Raw genomic sequence first — 24,748 nt, 5'->3', positions numbered from 1 at the left:
GTTGGAACTAAACTATTTGAACACGACGTTTCCTGGGGAGTCGGCATCCATTATGTGGAAGTTGGGTCACATCGTGGATGTACATAATTTGAGATTGATCTCCTACTCCTTCACTTCGCTTACACTCAGCAAAGGTATAACCTTCTCTCCAGCTCAAGATCACAGCTTTCTTTTTCCTGAAAAAAGTGGATCCTTTCACTTTCATTACAACCGACTTCATCCCCATCTTTCTGGCGGATCGCCCTACATGTTCTGCAGTTGCTCCAGCTGCATACCGAGAAAGACGAGACCCCCCTTTTCTTTCCTCCAAACAACCTGCGGAGGCCCCAGTTTTTTTATTCCCCCTAGCATCCGTCACGGTAACAAAGGTCTTATTGTGGATCGGTGGTAAATGGACAAAATCTTTGTTTTTCCGCTCCAATTGCTCATCTTCCTCCGAGATGCTCTGTACGAAGTTCATGGATTTGAAACTCCTGTCCGCAATAACTTGTTGCTCTACGCGCTCGGCCGTCGTTTTTTCCTGGGGCATCGTATTAGAAGTGAATTTAGCTAATAAGTCTTCCATGGATCCATAAGACACAAGAAACTCTACTCTTAATCCCAGAGCCGCAATTATTGAGACAGCTTTAAGATCTTGTTCGTAGTTTCAGATAAGAATTGTGCTCAGTGGTTACTGAGAAATGCGTGGGAGAAGGTGCACTATTAGTTGTAGTTGAACCATGTCTCTCGGATCTCTCGGAAGAGCCTTTGGGTTACTGGGCTACGGTTTCCTTGAGGCATGGTTTGAGCCCCGCTTCAAAAAGTGCCCCTCTTGCGTACAGGGGCTTTCTACCTGATAGCAAGAGTGCCTACGGCACCTATTGCTACTTTGGGCGTGTGCTAGCGCACAAGCCGCCGGGCACTGCAGCCCCTATTGCTATAAGGGGCGTGTGCGAAGTGTGCGAAGAACTCGGTCTTAGTCTGACTTCGGGAAGAGCAATTCCCTTTCTTTTAGCTGTAATCAGAATTGACTTATCTAGCCCATCCACACCTATTATTTATGATGATAGAGAACCCGGGACATTCAAACACTGGAAGAACCTCTTGGATTGGATCTCAGCAAAGGGAGAGGAACCACTACGTACAGAGTTTGTAACAGCAAAAGGGACAAGCCCACCGGGTTGAGAACAACCATAGTACCTAGATAACCTAAACCTTTGTACATGAATGAATGCACAAAAACGACTCCCTATAGTTATCTATCTTTCTATCCAGATATATACGAGATCTCCTACCTATCAGTCACCGACTTGATACATACGGGAACAACCCACCAAGACATCAAGGATTTGAAGATATTATATTCGAGCATGGCACCGGTAGCTAATGAATGCGAGGACCCATAGCTCCATTTCAAAGTCCTATCATCTATGCTGCATTTCCAACACACTGGACCTTAGCTGTTCTCCGCTGGGGAAATAGCTACTTCTAGCCTGAAGAGTAATGCATGAAATCATGGAGTGGGCTTCTTCGTTACCTCGGGTTGGGATCTTCCCCCGAAACGATAGAAGAGATGGCTCCCGATCATACACTCATGACTTGCATAAAAAATCATCCGGCTGGCCGGCCCTGTTTCGCTACAAGTTTCGATCTTGGCAAAGAAGTTTCATTTACCACCAGCACCAACTCAGATTGAAGACGGCTCTTCCTTGCTAGTCGAAAAGGCAGTTTTTTTCAATCTCGCGAGGACAGCCCCAAGATTACTCAGCTGAGGGCTGCAATCTTTTTTCGATAAAAAAGCAGCTCTGACCTCTCTTCTGGCTTAATACATAGATGTTTTTGCATGGTCTTATCGGTCCCGATTCCTCCTTGGTAGAGTAGCACCGCTTGGTTGTACGGTCCGATGCCAAGCCGGTTAAGCAGGAATTGAGGAAAATGCATCATAAAGTTATGAGCTCCTTCGGTTAAAAAAGGCAGGAATTCGTGCGCTCTTGGAGGTATCAAAACATTCGTCCCATTGATTATGAAGATCGGATCTCCTTGTCCCAGTTTCCTTGGCCACTGGGGGCATCAGAATCCGCAGTGATTTCGGAGATATAAAATAATTGTCCAAAGTAGTTCCTTTGCCCAACATTGATATGATTGTTAATCCCACTGCTGGTAGCTTCTGTCTCTTATTGATTGATTTTCCAGTGTTAATCAGGCCTAGCTTGACGCGCCCCTACTAGTAAAGGGAAAACTCCAGTGCGCGCTAGCTGCACGCGAAAGCCAGCGAGCGAGAAAAGCGAAGCGAGCCAGCTTGACTCCATAGGGGGGCTTTCAAGCGCACACGCCCCTTATAGCAATAGGAGCCAAGGGGCGTGTGCGCATGGCAGCAAGTGGGCCCAAAGTTGCAAGAGGGGCACTTTTTGAAGCCCGCTCGATTTCGAGATGTAAAAGAGAAGAAAGAGCTCGCGAGAAAGCTGCAGTGCCCTATGGCTAAGGGGCTTGTGCGCTAGAAGTGACAATTGGTAAAAAGTCTCGATTCCGAGGAAGAAGGATCTGTTCCCATGTAGTCGGGGCCGGCCACACCGGGGAATCTCACTAATTGGAAGGAAGAGGAGGGCTTCGATCCATTGTTATTCGGTTCCTCGGTGTAGAGAGATCTCTGCCATAAAACAGAGAGCTCGTAGGCCTTATTCTGCAGATCAAAGAGCTTCGTAATTCCCCATTCATCCGAAGTAGTATAGTAACGAACAGAGGCATGATGGGCCAACTACTACGACTACATGCGCATCTAGTGCTGTGGCTTGGAAGCAAGCTACCTTGACCATCTTCCGAAGTTCTAAATAATCTACTGATCAAACGCTGTAGGAGCGGACTGCTCTACATTCAGCCACGCCACAGTTACCCCCGAAGCGCAACGGACGGGACGAAATCAGGCAGCCAATTGCTGGCTCTGAATAACCAGCCCAGCAAGAAGCTCAATTCTTCCATAACATAACGGGGCGGGGTTGCGCGCGAGCCGAGTGACGTAGGTGCACAAGAGTACTTCGCGCCACAACCATCTCTTTTTTATAGGTTCTACGGACCGATGCCTGCTGCTTCATCTGGGAGAAAAGAATCATAGATATGCCGGGGAAGAACAGCCATAAAAAGATTCCTCGTGTATCATCTGTAGCAGAACTATGAACGGGAGCTAGCAATCCGGACCGTATTGAAGAGGTTCCTGAGACACAGCATGGAAGAGTCACAATATTAAGAAGCGAGGTCCAAGAATTCAGAAGGGGTAGAATTACTGAATGAATACGAGCTGTGGCTAATACCCGAGGCATAAAAGAAGCATTTTCTACGGGATCCCGAAACCACCAGCCACCCCGACCTAATTCATGATGAGCCCACCAACTTCCTGGCAAGATGCCTACGGTTAAAAACAACCGACATGTCAAGATCCAAATTCGAATGGGTTCCTGGTCCTGGTCAGAGACCACAGTGTTCGCGCCGGCGGTCCAACAAAGAGGCGAAGTAGTGGTATCTTTCTTTCCATTACGAACGACACGCTTCGCCTGCTCCCTCCCCGTGTCCATTAGCGCTCCTGTCCAGAGCGAAGAGAAGGCGAAAAAGCGCCGCCGAAGCTGCATGAGCAGGCTTCTATTGCTACGCAACAATAGAGCAGGATAGCATTTTGCGCCCACATGTTTGAATTTGAGGGTAAAGAGCTCTCTTGTTATACGGGATCCGACGCATCCAGCAGAGCGAAGCAGCGTTCCATTCTTTTCGGCGGCATCCTTCCGCATTGGCGGCGAGTGGAGTGCAACAATCCCATTCATCATTTTTGATCTACATAAGCCAAAGCCCATAGCACTGGCGACGTCTCCGGCATAAATGCAAGGAGGATGTATAGCTGATAATTGATCTTGTGGAACAGGATTTGATTCTGCAAGCGGTTCGGTACGAACGAAGAAATTTCGAACAAAAGGATCGGAACTCGCTGATAGGAAAGGAGAGAAAAACAAAGCAATGCCAACAGCGGAGTCAATCCGCTGTTCATCAATAGACGAAGCTCTCTCTTTTTCATCTCGTGCCAGATGCAACAAAAGATGAGTCCTTTTTCCTTCTCGCGAACCACGGGAGCGCCTAGCGCCCAGAGGAGCAAAGCTCATTTTCCTTCCAGGGTAAAGCGGCGCATAAAAAAGGGCTGGCCCGTCAAAAGTCCGGTTCCTTCGCGAACGAAGTTCAGAATCAACAAGGGTTCGTAGAACTTTGGGAGTGTACAACTCACTTTTTTGTTCGTAACGAGGGAGAGATAGAATGGAGTTCTTCACGAAGTTCGAGACAAAGGAACAAAAAAGAGTTTCTCTATGGCCTCCTCGTTTTGAAACATTATGGCTTTGGGGTCGACCCCGGTAACAAAGAAGGAATCCATAAAAACTTGGGATCCAACACCATGATAAAATACTACCCTCATGATTAGACCATGTCCCTGAGATTTGATAAAAGAAAGGTGCATTAGCGGTTAATACGTTGTAATTGGATAAGTTATTAGGAAGATGACGGAACGAAAGACCAAGGAAAGGAAGAAGAATGCACCAAAATGCAGGTGCTGCACCAAACGCTGGTGGTTGTTTCTTGTTGTAAGTGAATGCAACGAAAAGACCCGGAAATAACGAATAATGAGACAATGAATTTATTGACATTTCGTGCTCATTTCTAAATTGCTTATTCCCATCATCCGGTAACCACAGGATGATCCACAAGAAAGGTGGCAGGATTCGAACCTATGGCCGGCCCGCCCCTGCCCTGCTGGGTTGGGTTGCCGGGTTAGCACCCCTCGTCGCCTCTGTACCCGAAACAGATGCGCTGCGCTACCCAGCGCGTAACCTTGTCTCCCCTACCCCTCTTCTTGTTGTGCCATTACCAATCGCGGGTAACCCCCGGGCCGGCCGCCCCTGACCTAATAAGAACGATGATCCTTATGACCAAACAAGGACCAGCCAACGGACCACGATCCAGGGAGGCTCGAAAGCCTAAGCGCTCAAGCCGACGGCGCTCACGCCTGCGAGCGAAGCGCGGGTGCCACTATTGCTATAAGGAGCCAAGGGGCGTGTGCGCATGGCAGCAAGTGGGCAAAAAATTGCAAGAGGGGGGCACGACGGCTCACTCAAGCCAACGGCCTCTGCAGCTGCAGTGCCCGCGGGCACTCTAAGCCCGCAAGGGCAGCAAAGCAAGTGCCCGCGGGCTTGTGCGCTAGAAGCCGGCGAGCTTCGTCTCGCTTTGATTTGAGCGCTCACTTCAGCTGGGGCTTGCTGGGCTCTCTCTGATCGAAATGTGGGCTCACTGAAACTCGCATTTCGATAGTGTGAAAAGAAAACTTGGAAATGAAACCAACATTATTTCTTCCTCTAGAAGTTGGGGTTCTTTGTTCTGTTATCAACTCGTATACTTATACTTACCTTATTATTCCGGTTCTCAACTCAAATAGAAGACCTTATTCTAGCTCTTGACACCTTCGGAGCCTTTTTCTAAACTCCCCAATCCAATCCTCATAACGCTTCTCTCTTTTCGTCACCCCTATAGCTCATGTTCATGGCTCACCCGGTCTATCAAGTTCAGAACAGAAGACATATTGCTTTCTTGAATGCTTGTTTGTAAACAGCCAATTCGTCGCTCAGAGAGGAAAGAACGGGAGGCGTCGTCGGAATGTGGAACGGTGGACGCAGAAAGAACTCCAGAAGTTCCCAGTCAACTATTATCCCTGGAATGCGCTTCGGGGTTGCTTGCATTGGTTCTTGAACCGCTCTCAGCTTTGAATAGCGTAGCTTCGTACCCGAACAATAATCGGATCCGGGCCTAAGACCTTGTGTTCGGCCTGAAACAACTGTATGTAGTAGAGAGAGGCGGCGCCGAAAGGCTATCAACGTATACGTATATAGATATAGTGAGTGTGCGTGCAGGGTGTACCACTTACGAGAAAGAACCCCAAGTCAGTCAAGTAGTTAACCAAACACAAGTAAGTAGTTCGTCAGTCCTTGCCAACTTACTAATAGGGCGCCTCCCGTTCTTTCTTCTTCATTTCATCATCTTTGTTGTGTTGTTCCGTTCATAGGTCCCAAGTCTGTCTCCTCCCTCTTCTTAAGTTAAGAAAAAGAAGAATGCTTCTTGATTGAACGAACATTGTCAGAACCACCACAGGCCACCCACGTCTATTTTATATTTTGAACAAAAAGGCAAAGGCCTCCATAATCCTATATATTTAGATTTTGCCTTTTGATTGGAGTCCATAATAACTGGCAGGTTTCATTAATGAAAAGAAAAGCAGAGGCCCGCATCTGCTAGCATTGTGGTTTGGAATATATTCTTTATCAATGGCCCACCCTTTCTTTGAACCTTGTCAATGATCGAACTTACAGATATGAACTGAGTGCCATTTGATGAGTCACTGAGAACAAGGGAGAGGGAAATGGAAAGGATGAAGTAATGAAAGAGGAAGTCATTGCTAGTAGTAACGACTTGTCACGATCCATTGGTTCATATAGAATCCATGTCCTAGGTGTATCAAAAAACATGATTTTCGCTAAGCGTATATAATAAAATAGAGTGAAAGGGGCCACCCCAAGACCTTGGGGGTACTAACTAACAGCTGAGTCCTCTCCGAACCGCAGGAGATAGTTGCCCATCATACGGCTCACCAACTTCACTTGCCTCTCAGGGGGGCTCGCTCCGGGCAGGTTCGGATCACTTACAATACACGGCTCTACGAAGGAAGCTGAAAAACCGCTCAAAGCTAGCGCTCAAGCCCACTTGCTGCCATGCGCACATGCCCCTCTCGCGCGTCAAGCTCTTAAGCGTCAGGGCTACGCACCTGACGCAATTGGTGCTTATCGCACTCTTGCTATCAGGTAGAAAGCCCCTGTAGCAATAGGGCCGTAGGCCCCTATTGCTTGTGCGCTAGTATGGCGTGTGCGCTCGCTCTTCGCACACGCCCAAAGTAGCAAGAGGGGCACTTTTTGAAGCCCCAAGGCCATAAAGCGCACACGCCCTAAGGCTGCAGTGCCCTAAGGCGTGTGCGCTTACACGCCCGCTTCTAGCGCACAAGCCCCAAGTAGTAATAGGCGCCGTAGGCTCTCTTACTACAAGGGGCTACGCACAAAGTAGTAATAGGGGGCTATTCAGCACCTTGTAGTAAGAGGGGCACTTTTTGACGCTTTCTGGCTTGCTTCGCTGCTTCGCTCGCAGGCTTTCACTTGGAGTGCCCTAAGGCTTGTGCGCTTTCTGGCTCGCTTCGCTGCTTCGCTCGCAGGCTTTCGCGCTTTGAGCGAGCGCATCCGCGCTCCGCTCACTGGGTTAGGAGCGTTTTCAAGATGAATCTTTTCCTCTTTTTCGATAAGAAAAAGGTCTTTTCGACTGGGAAATTGGAGTCTGTTTTGTCCACTTTCTCCATCCCCCTCTATCAAAATGAGAAAAAAGGAAGGTGAGCTTGCTTCTTATTCTCGTGTTCGATCTCTTCCATCTCTGCCCCGCTTCCATGTGGGCAGAGACCCCTGTAGAGAATGAAGAGGGGCCAAGGATCTTCCTCTCAACAGTGCTTCTCGAGGCTAAACTCTCCCCCCTGAATAAGTAAGGCCCCATTAGCCTGGGCTGGGGATAAGGAGTAAGGATTGAAGCCCCCCGCCGCTCTGCCAGACACTGGACAGGGGTTAGCTCTGTAAATGTGTAGAGCCAAGTGTAGTGTGGTGTATACGTAGGCACTTCTAGGCCCCTTCCCGGCTACTGGATCACTCCAGTGCTTCGGGTACTACGGACCCTCTGCCATCCATTGCAGCAGAGCCGTTTCATGAGCGGGGGGGCTAAGCGCAGTTCTTTGAATCAAACGTTGAATGAAATCGATTCTTTTTTAGATATTATAATCTCAATCGGATAGGAGGATCTATCTTTCTATTCATATATCTTACTACATCTAAATATAAATAATGTAGCAAGAAGCCCCAAATCCTTGATTTGGCCAGGAAACACTGCACTGCTTTGGGCCCAGGAAGCGAAGGGAATGAGCTCGGCTGCTTCTCCTCCACACACTTTTTTTTTTTCTCCGTGCCCGTTCCGCATGCGCTTCGCGCGCCATTGGCGCTTTGCTCTCCTCTTATTCTTCAGGTTCGGATGGACTTCGCCGTTCTTTCCCAACAAAAAAAGAATAGGCTGTATCACATCGAGATGTCGATTCGTTTTCCGCCCCAATGAGATGGGGAATTAGTCACCTCTTTCCCTTCATCTTTCTGAATCGAGGCCCGGCCCGGCTCGCGTCGTTCCAACAACCGGCGGGGAGCACCTCAGTATACGATCGCGCGCAGTAACTGGGAGTCCTATTACACCTAAGGCCAACTGAAATTCACCAAACCCAGGTTCATCTCGTGTAGTGATTGTGGACTCTACCAAGGATATTGAGTAGACGGTTGATGTCTCTTTATCGACCCTTTCTTTCGTAGCATGCATTCCCATCCGTGTCGCAACTGATTCGGTAAGCTACGTGTCCGGTGCACGGAGAACAGCCTTCGGTCCCCCAAACTGACTTACTCATGGCAACCTTCCGGCCGCCCAACGACCTATAACGCTAGTCACTACTCCCACTGGGGCTAGGAAGTAAGCCCCACAACCCAAAGCGGCGAAGAACAAATAGAATTTGCTACGAAAGCCGGCTAACGGGGGTATTCCTGCGTATGAGAACATAGTAATGGAGAAGGTAATAGCCGAAATAGGATTCGTTTTGGCTAGAGCGCCAAAATCCGCTATATATTTGACACGGGTTTGCCGTAATGCTGGAACTATGGCGAATGCATCTATCGTCATTGATGCATAAATAAAGATACCAATTAGTAGTGATTGAATTCCTTCTATGGTTCCACATGAGAAACCAGTACGAATATAACCTACATGTCCAATCGAACTATGAGCTAGAGGTCTTTTGACTTTCGTTTGGGCCATGGCGGCCAGTGCTCCTAAGATCATAGAAGCAATGCTGCAGAAAAAGAAGATTTGTTGCAATGTAGCTCCATAGGAACCATAAATAGAAACACGTGACATATTTGCAGAAATAGAGATTTTAGGCGCAATAGAAAGGAATGCTGTAACCGGGGTGGGTGAACCCTCATAGATATCAGGTGCCCACATATATAGAGTCAAAAGAGATATGGAGTCCGAAGGGGAGGGGGGTTTTCTTCGGGGCTCGAGAGATGGAATAGATAGGGCCCCACAAGTTGTTAATTCGCCGCTGGGGAATTCACACGAAAGGGAACGAGGAATTCTCAACGAAAAAAGTGCTCTCTGAACCGAACGTGAAAGTGGTTTTCCATCAGACGGCTGTTCCCGTAACTCCACTCTCGACTTGGATTATATATCCAAAAAGGTCCGCTCTTGGCCATTCCACACGCTGCCTAGCAGAGGCGTGGTTATCTGAAGTGGATTCTCTCTTTTGTAGTAGATGCCGAACCTGCTGCCCTATTGCTATAAGGGGGCGGGCGCAGCAGCTACATGGACCCCTTCCTTTCTTTTGTTGCCAGCGCTTTCCCGGGCCGAGCCGGAATTCTTTATTAGAAAGGGCGGGCAAAGCCCGAAGGCTGCTATCCCAATAGGCCTGCGGGCGGAACGAGGAGAGGGCCCGGCAATCATACCACCGCGGTCGAAAAAGCGTGTTCTCTTCGCCCTTCAGATAACACGCACCGTAGGCCTTCTTCGTTTTCGATGAAAAAGAAAGAAAATCTCGATCTCCGAAAGCGTTTTCCTTCCCCAGTGAGCGGAGCGCGGATGCGCTCGCTCAAAGCCAGCGGGCCCCCAAGGTCAAGCTAGCGCACAAGCCCTAAGGCTGCAAGTGCCTTAGGGCAGCAGAGGCCCTCTTGCTACTTTGGGCGTGTGCTGCAAGTGCCTTAGGGCTTGTGCGCTAGTGTCAGGCGCGCGCAGGAGTTTTTCAGCTTCAAACAGTCGCAAACCAATTAATTAGGGCGGAGCGCACCTTTGGTACTTCAGTAGGGCGAGCAGTTTGATAGTGACTTCTTTCGGGCTGCAAGTGCCCCCCTCTCACGTCAGGCGCACACGCCCAAAGTTGCAATAGAGCGAGAAGCCTGCCTATAAAGCGCCTTTACACAATAGGGCCCAATAGGGCAAGCGAGAAGCGCGCGACAAGGTAAAGGTGCGTAGCCCAAAGTCGCAAGAGGGCTGTAGGCCCCTCTTGCTACTTTGGGCGTGTGCGGTGCCCCCTATGGCCTTTGGGCTTGTGCGCTAGCTAGCTAGGCTACTTCAATCTAGGAAAGAGCCGGAAACTCTAGAGGGTCGCCTTTGGAAGCGTTCGCCGGTAACCAAAGCGTCACGACATAATCAAAAGGAAAGAGTGAGGCTCCCCTCATCCATCAACCCGGAAACGAAACGAAGTTCGTTCCCTTTCGTCAAGTAGGTAAGGTAGGCATACGAACCACTGACGCTTTGCCTTAGACTCTATTGGAATGGAACAAAGCAAAGAAGGAGGCTGAATGGAGAAAGGAAAGGGACAAGGGCGGTCTTGCTTGGCGCGAAAGCTGCTGGTTCGGGGGTAGGGTACGGTACTAAAGGTCCTCGGACTTCCAGGCGGTTTTTCTTTTGGGCAGCTGTTCACCGTTGGATCTCGCCAATACAGCCCCCTATAGTTTTCGTTACCGAGATATCTTTTTTTTCTCATTGTTCCCAGGGATTTTTTGGGTAATCAGCTCCCATGCTGCAAACAGTCAAATCAGAACTGAACCTTGTCGCTCTTCTTTCTTTCCTCGTGGGCAGGAAGCACACCAGCTGCGTGCGTTGCGTGATTCCACTGTGTTTTTTGCACTTGACTGGGTGGACAGTTGACCGGAAGATCACTTCGATTCGCCCGGCCAGCAGGCGGGCTAAGTGCTTATCTTGTGTGACAACACTACAGAGCGAGTGGCTCTTCTAGGCGGGCAGCTGTGTGACAACACTCCAGAGAAAGCGGCGCTTTCGTGTAACATGCTATGGTTTCAACGCCCTTACGAGGTAGTGATGAGTTTCACGCGCTCTAAGCCCGGCCCGCGCGCGGTTAGGAAGATTGGCCGCAATCAGAGCGGTACCACCCACCCTACCCTACCACCTATAGGCGGCTGTCCGTCCTACAGCCGCCCGAAGAGGAACTGCAGTGATCTTGAATAGGGATCCTACAGCGATAGAAAGAATCCCCATAAAAAGACCACTAGATCGAGCACCAGTGATTTCGTATCCGGTCAAAATCTTGGCTAATTGATCGAAGTGGGTAGCTCCAGTAGACCCATAGATCATGGAACAAAGAGGGTGGGTAGGCCCAACCACCACACTACACGTATAGACGCGAACCCCCCTCGTTACCGTACGTGCGACTCTCACCGCATACGGCTCGCACAAAGACTCCTAAATCCATCCCGAGCCTTTTCTTCCACCTCTCCTCTCCAATCCTCGATCACACTTGCCTTCCCCAGGCGCTATGAAATGGGGGGCGCTTCCTTCGCCTATCGTATGTCTCGGTTTGGCTTCGTCCCGAACCTGCGGAGGCATTCTGGCGGACGCGTGCGTGTAGGAATGCCGACTACAGAGACTAACAGACTACGACTACAAGCCGGAAGCGACTCGCTTCTATTCTCGTTGGGATTGGATATAGATGGGGAATCTATAGATCGTAGTAGTTCGCCAACCTCTCTAACTAACATACGATACAATTTCACTTCACGGCACGGCCACAAAAAAGAAAGAGCTTCGCTCGGTTGGCCTTCCTACGCTGACGAATGCCTCCTTTCTCTTCTCTTAAGTCGGAGTGGGAGAGGCAGGATTCGAACCTACGTAGAAAACCATCAACAGATTTACAGTCTGTCGCTTTTAACCACTCGGCCACTCTCCCCTTCCCTGGCCGAGGCCCCCCTCAATGGGTTCCTGAATAAGAAGGAGGGCTGCGTTCTTATTGATTTGATTGAAGGGAACAAGCAACGGCCCGCATGGCCACACCAACCCTCGCGTTAGCGCAGCCGTTTGATTGCTTAGCTAGCGTTCCGGGAGAATCTAGTCATTTAGTCAGTTCATAACAATCTCTGTAAAGCAAGGGGCAAAGCTAATCCGACAGCTTCCCCCTCATGTAGTCGTCGGCCTTCCCCAGCCCCCCTCCTTCGTCGCTTCTGGCTAAGCATCTTTCCGCGGAGGAAAGGAGGCGACTAGTAGCTTCTGGCGAAGCAGCGAGTTCATGAGCAAGTGAATGAACGAGCCAGCTTCAAAAAGTGCCCCTCTGTAGTAAAGGTGCTCCGCCCCTTGTAGTAAGAGAGCCTACGGCGCCTCTGTAGTAAAGGTGCTCCGCCCCTTGTAGTAAGAGAGCCTACGGCGCCTCTGTAGTAAAGGTGCTCCGCCCCTTGTAGTAAGAGAGCCTACGGCGCCTCTTACGTAAAGGGGCTGCAAGTGCCTTAGGGCTTGTGCGCTAGTGTCAGGCGCGCGTACTCTTCTGCTGAGCGAAGCAGCGAGCCTACCCTTCTCGAGCCTACTTAAATAGCTTACGCTTACTAGTCTACTAAAATAGGGCTACAGCAAGCTTGCCCCCGCATTCTTTAGGGTCGCGCCTTACCGCAGGCACTGAATGAATGAGTGGAGATCTTCCTTCCCCCTTGCTAATTACCAAGGACTTCGTTGCCACTAGTGGCGAAGAAAAACTCTACCATCCCACCCAAAAACAACTCGGAGACTGCCAGTCTACAAGAAGCTGGCAGAGCTTTAGCCATTGGACCACATCCATCCTACCTAAACAGTCACCCTTTTCTTGTTCGTTCTTCGAATGGAGCTAGTGGAGACTAATTCCTGGAGCCTAATGAAGATACTACTCCAGTCTTCCCATTCATTCCCAGTGGATCCTTCTTCTTCCTAAGAATTGAACGAACCAAGTTCACCTATACGAGAGTGAGGAAGACATTTCCAACAATCAACTTACCACTTTTGATGTCCCGTTTGACGATTCTGCTAGTTTAGAAACACGGGAGAAGGACAGGGGTCGCTAGGTCAGAAAAGCGATAACTATCAATTCTCCCCAAGTAGGATTTGAACCTACGACCAATCAGTTAACAGCCGACCGCTCTACCACTGAGCTACTGAGGAAGAACTCCCTTAAGGAAGCCGACTCTCGTTCTTTGGACCAACCGCAGACCGGGTTCGTCACTTTGATTTTTTCACATACACCGGGAGAAAAGGTGACGATAGCAATCCCCTTTGCCTCCCCGGCCGGAGAGCCTCCAGGACAAGGGGGCGGCGGTCAACCATCCACTCTCGAGATGCATATTGATCAATCGATCTCTGCGTCCTGCTAAGTAGACTCACTCTACCGAGGGGCAACAAAGGCTGGAACTATTCCTGCCAAAAACTAGGCTTCTAATCCTAGGAGTTTGCAGGTATGAGAGAGTCCCCTCTCTGTCTGTCTCTCCGAGTTTCTACTACAAAGTAGTCTGCTATTCAATCATAGAATCGATTCCGATCAAGCAAGCAGGAGAAGGTTTTCATCTCTCTGCCTGCTCCATGCTGTATAGCCTAAGGATCATGAGCTTGTTGAATGCTAGAATACATGAGATCTGCCCGGTCATTTCGGTAGATGAAGTAGTGGGAGGTCGCGAAGTGAGAGGGCGTGTTAAGTTGAGAATTTCGAACATTGTAGCATTCTTTTATAGGTTGGGGTTTGAGTTTCGAAGAGAACTCTGATGGTGAATATACACCAAATCAAATGACGCATCGAGCGAGACCATTCTGTTCCATTGTGAATGAGAGACGTTCGTTTTCGACCAACATCTACTCATTCATATCCTCGTGTCATTTTTGAACACAGCGATCACTTCAAGCAGCTTCAAAAGGTGAGCGAGCGAGACGGCTGCCGGCAAGAGCTTGGGCCCCTATGGAGTCAGGCAAGTCAAGCAACGAGCGGAGCAGCGAAGCTGCTAGCGCACAAGCCGCCGGGCACTCTTCTCAGTCTGCTGCCCCTGTAGCAAGAGGGCCTTGGTGCTGAAAGCCCCTTACCTTATAGCAATAGTAGCCAAAGGGGCCCGCAGGGCTACTATTGCTATAAGGGGCGTGTGCGCTTGCTCACCAGCTTGCTGCTCGCTTCGGACCGATCTGCGCCTTGATCTCCCCGGCCATGAATCAAAGATTCCGAAAGGTGAGCAGGGCCGTGCCTTGAAGGAAACGGCAAAACGAGGTTGCTTGCTCCCCTAATTGCAATTAAACTCAGCCTCCTTATCAGAACGTTCCTTCCGCAACGCAAGTCCGATATGTTTCGTTGCAGTCAAGGATTAGTTCGATCCATTAGGTTCTTCGAAAAGTTTGGAAAAGAAACGATTAACAAAAAAAGATCTTTGATTACGATTAAAAGGAACAATCTCAAATAGACCAAGATCAAATTTCGGATCATTTCTTGGTGAACATGATCAGCCATAATCTCTTCGATCCCTACATTTATGTGCAAGAATAAAGAGAGATTAGGTAGGGAAGTATATACTTTTTTTGAAATGCTAATCAAAGGGGGTGGGAAAGCTGCAGTAATTCTTTGGAAAAGCCCGGTTCTCTTTGTCTTCGAGCTTTCATTCCTCAATCCACTTATTCGTTCTTTCATATACCTCCCCACCAATAGATAGAGACAAATGGGAATAACCGAACCACGTCTACAAAATGCCAGTACCATGCAGCTGCTTCAAAGCCAACGTGATGCTCCTTGGTCAGATGACCAAGATATTGGCGAATACCACATATGATCGAGAAAAGAGTACCTATAATCACATGAAAACCATGAAAGCCAGTTGCTAAGAAAAAGGTAGAACCATAAATACTATCCGAAATAGTGGAGGGTGCTTGGTAATATTCCATTCCTTGAAAGCCTGTGGATACTAGAGCCAGTGAAACGGTAGCTACTAAAGCGTAAACTGCTCGTTTTTCCTTTCCTGCGAGTATAGCATGATGAGCCCAAGTTACGGCAGCGGAGGATGAGGGGGGAATAGTGGTATTAAGAAAAGGGATTTCCCGAGGATCTAAAACCCCAATCCCTTTTGGGGGCCAAAGACCTCCGATCTCTACCGTAGGTGCCAAAGAAGAATGAGAAGAAGCCCAAAAAAGAGCAAAAAAGAACATAACCTCCGAAACGATGAACGGAATAGAACCATATCGAGGTCCTAATTGTACGACTTTGGTATGATGTCCTTCGAACGTGGATTCACGTAGAACATCGCGCCACCATACGAACATGGTATATAGGATAAATATCAGGCCCAAACTGAGAAGTGTTGCACCCCCTTGAAATGGGTGCATGTACATCACACCTCCTACGGTTGTTGCTAAAGCTCCGAGTGAACCCGAAATAGGCCATGGACTTGGATCTACCAAATGATAAGAATGTTTCTGAGATTCCATCATAAACCACAAAGTCCCGGTTGTATGTAAACCCCCCCTTCACCCCCACCCCCTCAAGTGGTAAAGAAGGGCGGGGTCTAAATTTCTTTCTATCTGACAGGACAAACTTTTAGGAAGGAAGGGATGGTTCTTTCATTGCATTGAGAAAAGTGTGACTAGAAAAAGATCTCTCTATGACTTTGAGAAGAAAATCGCGTTGGTTTGACCGACGAACTACGTGGGAAAATGGACCTTCTTTCTTTGCTTTCTTTGATTTGTAGCAAGCATTTTTCTCACAATTCAGTCCGGAAAAGGAAAACTTGCCGGTCGCGGATTAGTTCGTTCTGCGCCGCCGGCGGCCCGCGAAAACGCGCAGGTTGATCTCTCTGGTTGAGGCTGCATTCATTTATTCAACTTGACACGTGGGAAGGGCTGACTGTCCTAGTGGCTCGGCTTGGTCTCGCTCCCGCACGCCTGGACGATTGATTTGATTGAGAATCTCGAGAACCTTTCTGAACGTCCGTCTTCGCGGGGCGATTTGAAAAGGAGCCCAAAGTAGTGCCTTCCATTCCACTATTCTGATCGAGAAAGATTCTCTTCCGAACGACCAAGTAATAATGAGATTAAAAAACGATGCTTCCTTGGCCGTGTGGAACATGGATTAGCATTATGTCATTCCTACAAGTGATCCCCCATCCTGGACTGGAAGAAGTGCTATATGAGGACTTCGAGATCAAATATATAATGTGTCTTTCCATTCCTCGTGAGCAACTTATTTCGGAGAAAGAAGAGAGAAAAGTGATTTTCCTCCTTTTTCCCAATAAGTCGACGGCGTTACACCATTGGGATACTTCGAATAAACTTGAGTACATATAGGATACACCGGTGCTAAAACCTTTTCTCGAGATATCTTCCAAACTGTTGGGGTCCTTGCGGAGGATGTTGTTGACCCGGTGTGAAACCAGTTGGTTCCGTAGTTTGAGAATTCTGCTGATCCCAAGTACTCCATCTCCATCATTGCATATGGGAATATAAAAAGTAAAGAGGAGAAGGCATGACCAGAAGAATTGTGTGAAATAAGTGAATTTATCCAGTTGAGGCATTATTGAATCCGAGAAAATGAATCTCTCCAGACAGCAAGCACTTGGGCCCCAGCAGTGCGCTAGCGGCAAGTCCTTCCTGTACAATGTACAAGTTGTGCAGAACAGAACTACACGAAAACAAAGGTTGTTTGTTGGTTCTTAACCAGCGGAAAGCTAAAAGGAAAGAAAGATGCACGCACAAACACAAATAAGGGCGAAAAGAGATGCCGCCTCGCTCATGAAGCACTACTTTGGCGGAGCCAATCCTTGTATATATTATATATACGCAAAATCTCTCATTTGGATTGGATGCATCATCTCTCCCTCTTTTTCTCCCTAGCTCCACCTCCCATAGTTGTAGTCCCCTTCCGATGGTTCATGCTATCCCTTCTTTTCTTTCCCCATCCCCAGGGTTGTTCACAAGAGCCATAGGTAAGGGATGAGCCTGATTATGAGGAAGAAAAGCGGCACCTCTAAATATAGATGATTCACACGCAAGCCTTTTGGAATAGTAGGCAGTCAAAACTCAAGAATCCTACGCTAGCAGGCATTAGCCTGACTTCCCTCCTCATCAGATTATTCCAGCACAGCGTAAAGGGGGACGCCTTGGACTGGTACACAGCACTGGAGCCTCAAGAATTCAAGACCTGGGAGCAGTTTTCTCAAGCATTTATGGATCGATTTTCTTACAAGCTGAATACCGCCCCCCGAAGGGCAGATCTCGAAGCGCTGAAGCAGAAGAACGATGAACTATTCTCCGAGTATGTAGCCAGATGGAGAGCCTTGGCAGCTAAGATGAAAGCTCCCCTGCCGCTCGACGAGCAGATCTCGATGATTGTAAGCTCCGCACACCCAAATCGGGCTATTTGATAGCCCAAAATTACATGAATTTTACGCAACTGCTCCAAGCCGGAGAGCGAGTGGAGGCAGGATTGCGGACTGGGGTTATCACTCCGTGGCCCCATGCAGGGGTTGCAGCACGAAGAAGAACTGAAGCACAGAATGGAAACTTCAACTCTTCCACGAACTTCGAAGTAAATGCTATCAGCTCGACAGGCAAAGGGCAAGACGTAGCGCCCCAAACACGAGAATACCGGGTTTTTACGCCATTGGCACAATCCTACAGTGAAGTATTGAATGTTTTAGCTCAGAAAAGCTTGCTGACGCCCCTCCAGCCGAGGCCTCCCCCTAATCCTCTCCCCAAGAACTATCAAGAAAATGAGTTTTGTTCATACCACCAAGGACGAGGCCACTCTACTGAAAGGTGCCTCTCCCTCAAGCACGCCATCCAGAACCTCATCGACGAAGGAAAAATCAATGTCAATAAAGAATATAATGCAACACCCTATCCCCGCACACGAGGCAGGAGGGTCCGAAGGATCAACAAAGTCCGTCAACGTGATCACGGAAGCAGCACACCGTGGGGATCCATCCAAGCTCATCACCAGAGAACCCGCCAATAGCATAAACATGATTACACTTCAAGGAAAGTCGGCCCCAGTGATCACGTTACAAGGAAGACCGACACCGGTAGTCACATTACAAGGGGCACCCCCAAGAAGGAGAAATGAATTGAATCGCAGTGGAAGCTTCGAGCCTACCGCCACCTCTAGAGAAACAACAGCCAAGGTGACGCTGCCGAGAGCCCCACCAGCAAAGACAGAGCCCCTAATCACACTACAGGGGGCCTTGCCGGCGCATACCTCCCCCGTTGTCACACTCCAAGGCGCGCCACCTAAGCCAACCAGCGGGAAAGCAGAAGAGCGGGCCTCTACAGTCAAGCTAGAGCTTGAGAAAACGAGCTCACCCTCGTATGACACGCACAGAATACCGTGGCACTACCCAGAATGCACTGAAATCGGGAACATAAACTCAAATGGGAGTGTCTATTGCAAAGACACTGCTCGGAGTGTAGCCACGACACAGGGAAAAGGATGGTACACTTTACCGATCTGCACAGCCCCGCCGGACAAGAAGCAGCAAGGCCCAAATAACCAGGCACGTCAGAGCCCAAGTCTGGACACCGAAGAACAAACCGAAAGCTCAGGCCCAGCGAAGACTTCTCTCGCACCCTGTAAAGAACGACAGCAAAACCCGGATGACCAAGAGGACTCAAAGCTGCCTATCACAAAGCTCATCAGCATGGATCCCGAAAGGCAGCACAAAAGCTGCAACCAACCCGAGCGAACGCCCGCATCCGCCCCAAAAACTTTCCGGGTCATCGAGATGGACCTCGGAACGCTCAACACAGACCTGGGTCCCAAAAGCACCAACGCCGTTACTTTGCAAAGGCGACCCACAGATGCCGTGATTCTACAAGAAGCACCCAGAATGGCTCACCAGCAGAATCTATCTCACATTGCTCTAGAAGAGAACACCACCTCAACCAGTCACCAGCGGGCCTCGACAAAGTAAGGCCCAAAACCAGAAAACGGACTGGCCCGTAAAGCCGCAAAATGCGCAGGGCGTCCGTACAATGGAAGATCAACATCTTTCCAGCAAATCACTCCTCTAGACAGTGAGACAGCAGCTCTTTTGGCAAAGCCACCCCGCAGTTCAAAGGAAACAACGGCAACTTTGCACGAAAAGATCACATGTAAAGGGGCATCACCCAGGCAATATGAGGTGCCTACAAATCCAAGCGGAAGGGTTTACAGCAGAAAGATAACATGCAATCTCGTCGCCTCTCAGAACAAAAGAAATCAGTCTAAAGACCTGCAGAAAGCAAATGGCATCTCGGCGATACCATCAGCAAGATATGGCGCTCTCCTGATAGAACAACAAGCTATTTGGGGCAAAATCGGCTGTATTAACATGCGGAAATGGTTAAGAAGGCAGGGGCAAGGCTACAAATCAAACAAGGGGGGCAAGAAAAAGGGACGACTCCGAACGCTATCTTGCTTCTTCAGCCTATGGTACATAAGGAAGGAATTCAGAGAGAATGATCATCTGCCTCCAACCAAATTGCGTGTCGGTTTATATGGAGAATGGGACCCTGGAGGAGAATAAAAGACATCGCCGATGAACGCGCATGCACCTCCCCGATAAACTTCAAGATCAACCAGATTCCTTTTTGAAAAAAAAAAAGATAAGAAAGGAAAGACTACAGGATTTCTGCAACAGCATGGTCCATCCCAAGGGTAAATGAACGATCCCAACCACTCAGAAAGTGTGCTCGACTGAGATCAAATCTCACCTTGGAAGATGATGAGATCACCTGCGTATAGGGTTGGTGTGGCAAATAGGGCCGTTGCTTCTTCCATCAAATAGGCTTTCACTCCACCGAAGTTCCTTTCACGAGTAAACCCCGGCGCTCTTTTCTTTACCGATTCTGTTCGGGAACCTGCACCTACCATTATAGGAATGAGCCGCGATAAGGGAACCAGCGTACCGTGTATGTACCCGGAATAAAAGATAGCACTTTCACGAATAACCCAAGGGGAGGCACCAGCGCTCTTTCTCCTCACTGCTAACTTCAGTGAACCGGGCACCGGCACCAGCCTGCCCAAAACTGAAGGGACCTCCCCACTACCCACAACTGAACCAAGGTAGGGACGCGCTCTTTGCTTAACCGATAAGAGCTGTGAACCGCGAGAGGGACACCTGCGTTCTTTTCTTTACCGGTAGAACCGGTAATCTTATTTCTGACTTTACTTAACCCGCCGGGCAGATTCTTTCTTTACTGATGGATCCGCGGTAGGAGCGTATAATTGCTTAGCTTAACCCACAGCTGAACCGCTAGGCGGTAATCTAATATCTCTTGTCTCAATTCCCCTGTAGGGGCATCTGCCTAACCTAAAGGGAAGAAAGAGGGTAGGGGTAGCGAATTTCTTTTCTTAACCGATGAACCCAGGGATACTAATTTCTAATCTGACTCAGATAGCTGTCACTGTCAACTAAAGTACTGTGCAGTACGCGGGCTCTCCCAATAAGAACCTATTTCGTTTCGAGTGCATAAGCGCTATAATATATAATTATATATATTATTTAGGTAGGAGAGTAAATTGATCAAGACAAGACGTACCGCAAGAGCAGATATAGTTCTTTTCTCTGTACCAGGAATCGTCTTTCTTAAAACCCTTTCCCGCTCGGTAAGAAAAGAGGATAGACGGGAGTGGAAGAGAATTCCCTAAGACCCAGAGCCAACAGAAAGAAGCAGGCATCTTACTTGATCGCCCACGTATCAAAGGTAGTGGAATCAAATTCCTTTATCGATAGAACAGAACCGGATTCGTCTTTCCCTTTCTTCTGTCCCAAGGGAGGCGGCGTTCTTTACCGCTAACAGCTGTGTACCACAGGAGGGTAGCCTAATTTGTCAACCCATACCGGGTAAAGGACGAAAACTGGATAGCCAACCCAGGGAATTTGATAGCCGACTGATCTTCGGGAGGGGAATATTCTTTATTTCTCTTGTACCTGTACCTGCTGGAATGGAAATCGCTTAACGCACAACTGGGTAAGGGAATCTCTTTTCTGAGCCTATGGCTGGGGGATACTTTTCTTTTCTCTAACTAAGCTAGCGGGTAAGGTACTGCCTGCGAGGTAGCTCCCTTTTCGAATCGAAAGGTAAGATCCGGGTGTATATAATTCATAATGGATATATTTTACCGGGACTTCTTTTCTTAAGCAAGACACCACAGTAGAACCAACCTCTTACAGGGCATCCGCCTAACCTGAAAGAAAGACGACAGGGGCACCTAATTCCTTAACCGAACCGATAGGCCTGAATAATTTCCTTTCTCAAGGAGAGCGCACGAAAGTTCTTCTTTCTGTATGTACGGTAGCCTAATTTCTTATCTCTGGACTAGCAGTAGCAGTCAGGGAAGAAGCGCGTGAGGGGAATGGGAATCTCATTCCTTTGCCGATAGCCGACAGAAGCAGGCAGATAAGGGGATAGCCTACTGGGGAAGAGAGTTTCTTACTTAACCAGCCGGGCAGATAATGTCTCAAGGCTAGATCCACTTTCAGGTAAGAGAATTTCCATATCCCATAACTGAACCTGTGAATACTCTTTTTTAACTGTGATAGCTGTCACTGTCTACTCATTGCAGTACGCGGGTTCTTGTAGGGTAAGATCCCGTTTTAGGTTCTAGGGGAGGAAAGGAACCTATATCGAGTGCAGAAGCGCGAGAAAAGAACTAATTTAGGGCACTTCTTTCTTTTATGAATACTGGAGTGACTCTAGCTGCTGCCATAAGCTTTGAGTTTAGTGCGCTGGCGCAGTGCGAAATAAGTCGACTAAATGCAGAGTCCGGTGAGATCAAGTTCTTTTCTATTGACTAGGAAAGAAAGAAGTCGAATCTGGTGCTGTTCCCACTCCTGAAAGCAGGTTTTCTTTGAGTGCTTAGCTTATGCCCTTTCCTTAATTCTGGTTTGAGTTTAGTGCTTGCTTTCTCTTACTTTATTATCAGAGATAGGCTTACTTTGAGAGGCGCTTACTGGAAGAGCAGCGCAGACAAAGCTTACTTGAACCACAGTACGCGTAGGAAAGAAGTCTACTCCAGTTCCACAGGAAGGGAACCGATACAACACAGCAGTACGGGCAGGAAAGAAGAAAACAAACCGATAGCCGCGAAGATAAAGTGCTTTTATCAGCGCAGGCAGAGGGAGATACAGTTCTATTAGTAAGGAAGGAATACCCGGATGGATATCTCAAGTTTTGGTAAGGAGGGAATCTGAAATAAGAAAGATAATTACCGTATGGGGGAAAGAACAAGAAAGAGAGAGCAGTGTCCTTTAACAACCAAGATAAGGTTTAAACCCGCTGGAACTAAGAGCTTAGATTATTAGCCCGGGCAGCTTCAATTAAGCCTATAGAGGCTCGCTGCTTTTCCGCCGTTGCTTGCGATAAGTTTAGCAGTGTGTGTTCCTCAAAAGAGCTCTTATCTTAGTGTTGGTATTGGTACTGGTACCGCGCTTTTAGAAGAGCTTCGTGCTTGCGCTTCCAATTGCTTTCAGAGCAGCAAAGGAGAGAAGAAAACAGTCTACTCGTTAGCGTTAATCTAGATCAAGTGAAAGCGTACTTCTAGCGCCCCTATTTAGTTTAGTACTTGAAGGGCTGGGCTGGAAAGCGTTTCAGTGAGCAATCTAATTTCACAACCGCGGGAAAGAATTTCTCTTTTATCTAGTACAGGGAGATCCCCGGGAAGGGAAGACTACTCCATCCATAAGAAAAAATCAGAAGAGAAGTTGACTCTAGCTCTAGTAGCACTAAAAGCGAAGGAATCTGTACTAAAAGTAGAGATAAGAACAATGGAAAGGAATAATACATTAGCTGATAAGCGCTGAAGAGCAGCAAAGGGGAAGAAGTCGAATCTTTTATCTAATAGGGCGAGCGCAAGAAAGAAGGGATAGATCCGGGAAGAGAATTTCTCTTGACTTGACTCTTGACTAGAGCCACTTTACGGGAAGGGAATTTCATAACCGGGAGAGCAAGATAAAGAATAAGACTCATTCTAGCCTAGCAGCTGCCCTTTGTTTTTGTTAAAGAAGCTTTTATGCTGTTAGTGTGGTGCTTGCTGGTGGGAGTTCTAGTACCAATACTAGAGCAGAGCAGAAAGAGTTTAGTGATTCTGACTTTCCGCTAAGACATAGTTTAGTGATGTTACTGTCAGGTCAGGGGAGAGAATTTCAGCACCCATATAGAAGAAGACCCATGCCATTCCTTAATAGAGCTCTTATTTGAGTGCGCGTGCGCTGGTTCTTTCTCTTTCTATCCTTTACTATCTGATGCTGGAAAGTACTGACTTCCGGAAGAGCGGGAAGGGCAGATTACTTGCTAACCGATAGAAGCCCAGAGCTGCAGTGATTTTCTCTTGACTACAGCCTAACACTTTAGCTGAAAAGCGCTGAGGAGCGGCAAAGGAGAGAACAAAGAAGGCGGCGGAGAGAAAGAGAAATAAGAACACAGCTGTAAGGGGCGGAAACCCTGGGCTCAAGTGCTTTTTTCAATACTGAGACGGCTCCTTTTACTTGTTTTATAGGAGTACGCCGGTTGGCAACTATTCTGACTTTATGAGCTGCAAAGGCAGAGTAGAGATCCAGTTCTGTTCTCGTTCTCCTTACTAGAGTGAAGTCGACTCCAGCCCTTCCTTATTAAAGCTTTGATGTTAGCGCTTGTTTGCTTTATTTCTTAATCTATCTTCTCGAACTATAAGAGAAGCCCTTTCTTTCCTTTATCAGCAGGCTTCCAGGTTCGCAACTAGACTCTTATCTGACTTTCACAGCGAAAACCCACCCAGATAGAACTGTTACTAGAGCAGCTAAGATAGAGCATAAATCCAGTTCTTTTAGTGAGTGAGGAGGGAATCTTGAATAACCATTCAATTAGAACACACAAGTACTAGAGCAGCAACCCTCCGCTTTAACTGGAACAGCGGAGCAGAAAGCGCCTACTTGACGAGCAGGAGCAGCGAAGAAAGACAGACTTCCACACGGGGGGAATGGAAGAAGCACAGGAAGGAGAGGAGATAGAAAGAAAGATGTGCGCGTTAATTAAGCTTATATTTAAGTGCGCTGGCGCGTTTAGCTGTGTTATTGAGCTGGAGAGGGGAGACAGACCGTAAAGGAAGGGGACAGTCCTTGAATAACTAATATCGAAACATAAGATGAGTAAAGAGAGAGGAGGCAAACTCGATAACCGAGCCCGCAATCACACTGCTCTTGCATATCTACCGGAGCAAGGCGAGGAAAGCAAGTCTGCTAGTCCGAAAGGGCTAGCTAAGACAAGGCTGCTAGGCTGAAGGCAAGGAAGGCTAGGCCGGCAACTGCTGGCTGTCGACGAGGAGGAGTCAACTAGCGATGCCAGCTTCTGAAAGATTCAGATTTTCATATCTATTTCAAAACAAGGCAAGTTCAAAAAGTCATTTTAGCCAAACAAGCAAAGGAATGAGCGCCTCGCCTTTACTCTAATAAGGGCGTTAGCGCAGTGCGAGTTACGGAACACATTTTTGCTTTGCTATGCTACTAATACGCGTATTTGCTCTGCTATTCTGCCCTCACCTCTCCAGCTGGGCGTAGACTCTTATGGGAAGAACTGCTATCCGTGCGTCAGTTGTAATCTCTCCCTTGGTGTGTGGGTGGGGATTTCACACGACCCTTCTTCTTGCGGATAAAAAAGGGTGGCAGAAAAGGCATTTTTTGTAGCATGGAGGAGTTTGCTGACTTCATTCTGGTGGCCAGTCTGGTTGAGCTTCCTCTGGGTGGATCTGACTATACTTAGACCAAAAGCAAGGTGAAGCAAACATTCAGCGCAGGTTAGATCGCTTTCTTATATCCAATGATTGGGACATCACGTTTCCCCATCCAAA

General features: G+C 48.2%; 2 protein-coding genes, 2 non-coding genes and 1 pseudogene across 4 annotated transcripts; 1 reads left to right on the top strand and 4 right to left on the bottom strand.

The window, feature by feature from the left end:
• Nucleotides 1-6: 6 nt before the first annotated feature.
• On the bottom strand, nucleotides 7-1,018 carry LOC137961069 (small ribosomal subunit protein uS11m-like). Its single transcript, XM_068808340.1, has one exon. The coding sequence runs from the start codon at nucleotides 563-565 to the stop codon at nucleotides 8-10; it is 558 nt and encodes a 185-aa protein (XP_068664441.1). The 5' UTR covers nucleotides 566-1,018; the 3' UTR covers nucleotide 7.
• Nucleotides 1,019-3,843: 2,825 nt separating this feature from the next.
• LOC137961070 (uncharacterized) lies at nucleotides 3,844-4,133 on the top strand (annotated as a pseudogene).
• A 7,641-nt stretch (nucleotides 4,134-11,774) lies between these two features.
• TRNAY-GUA (transfer RNA tyrosine (anticodon GUA)) lies at nucleotides 11,775-11,857 on the bottom strand. Its single transcript has one exon. It is a non-coding gene; the product is annotated as a tRNA-Tyr (tRNA).
• A 1,160-nt stretch (nucleotides 11,858-13,017) lies between these two features.
• Nucleotides 13,018-13,089, bottom strand: TRNAN-GUU (transfer RNA asparagine (anticodon GUU)). Its single transcript has one exon. It is a non-coding gene; the product is annotated as a tRNA-Asn (tRNA).
• A 998-nt stretch (nucleotides 13,090-14,087) lies between these two features.
• LOC137961071 (cytochrome c oxidase subunit 3-like) lies at nucleotides 14,088-17,449 on the bottom strand. Its single transcript, XM_068808341.1, is given in 4 exon segments — nucleotides 14,088-15,366; nucleotides 15,678-15,720; nucleotides 15,722-15,753; nucleotides 15,990-17,449. Coding segments are annotated over 4 exon segments (1,329 nt in total). The 5' UTR covers nucleotides 16,461-17,449; the 3' UTR covers nucleotides 14,088-14,583.
• Between the last annotated feature and the right edge of the window lie 7,299 nt (nucleotides 17,450-24,748).

The sequence above is a fragment of the Aristolochia californica genome, unplaced genomic scaffold, assembly GCF_029961685.1.
Source record: "Aristolochia californica isolate CCGP_79_NKW_82.1479 unplaced genomic scaffold, dmAriCali1.0.hap1 SCAF_310, whole genome shotgun sequence".
NCBI classification, from domain to species: domain Eukaryota; kingdom Viridiplantae; phylum Streptophyta; class Magnoliopsida; order Piperales; family Aristolochiaceae; genus Aristolochia; species Aristolochia californica.
This window is presented reverse-complemented; position numbering and strand designations above follow the sequence as displayed.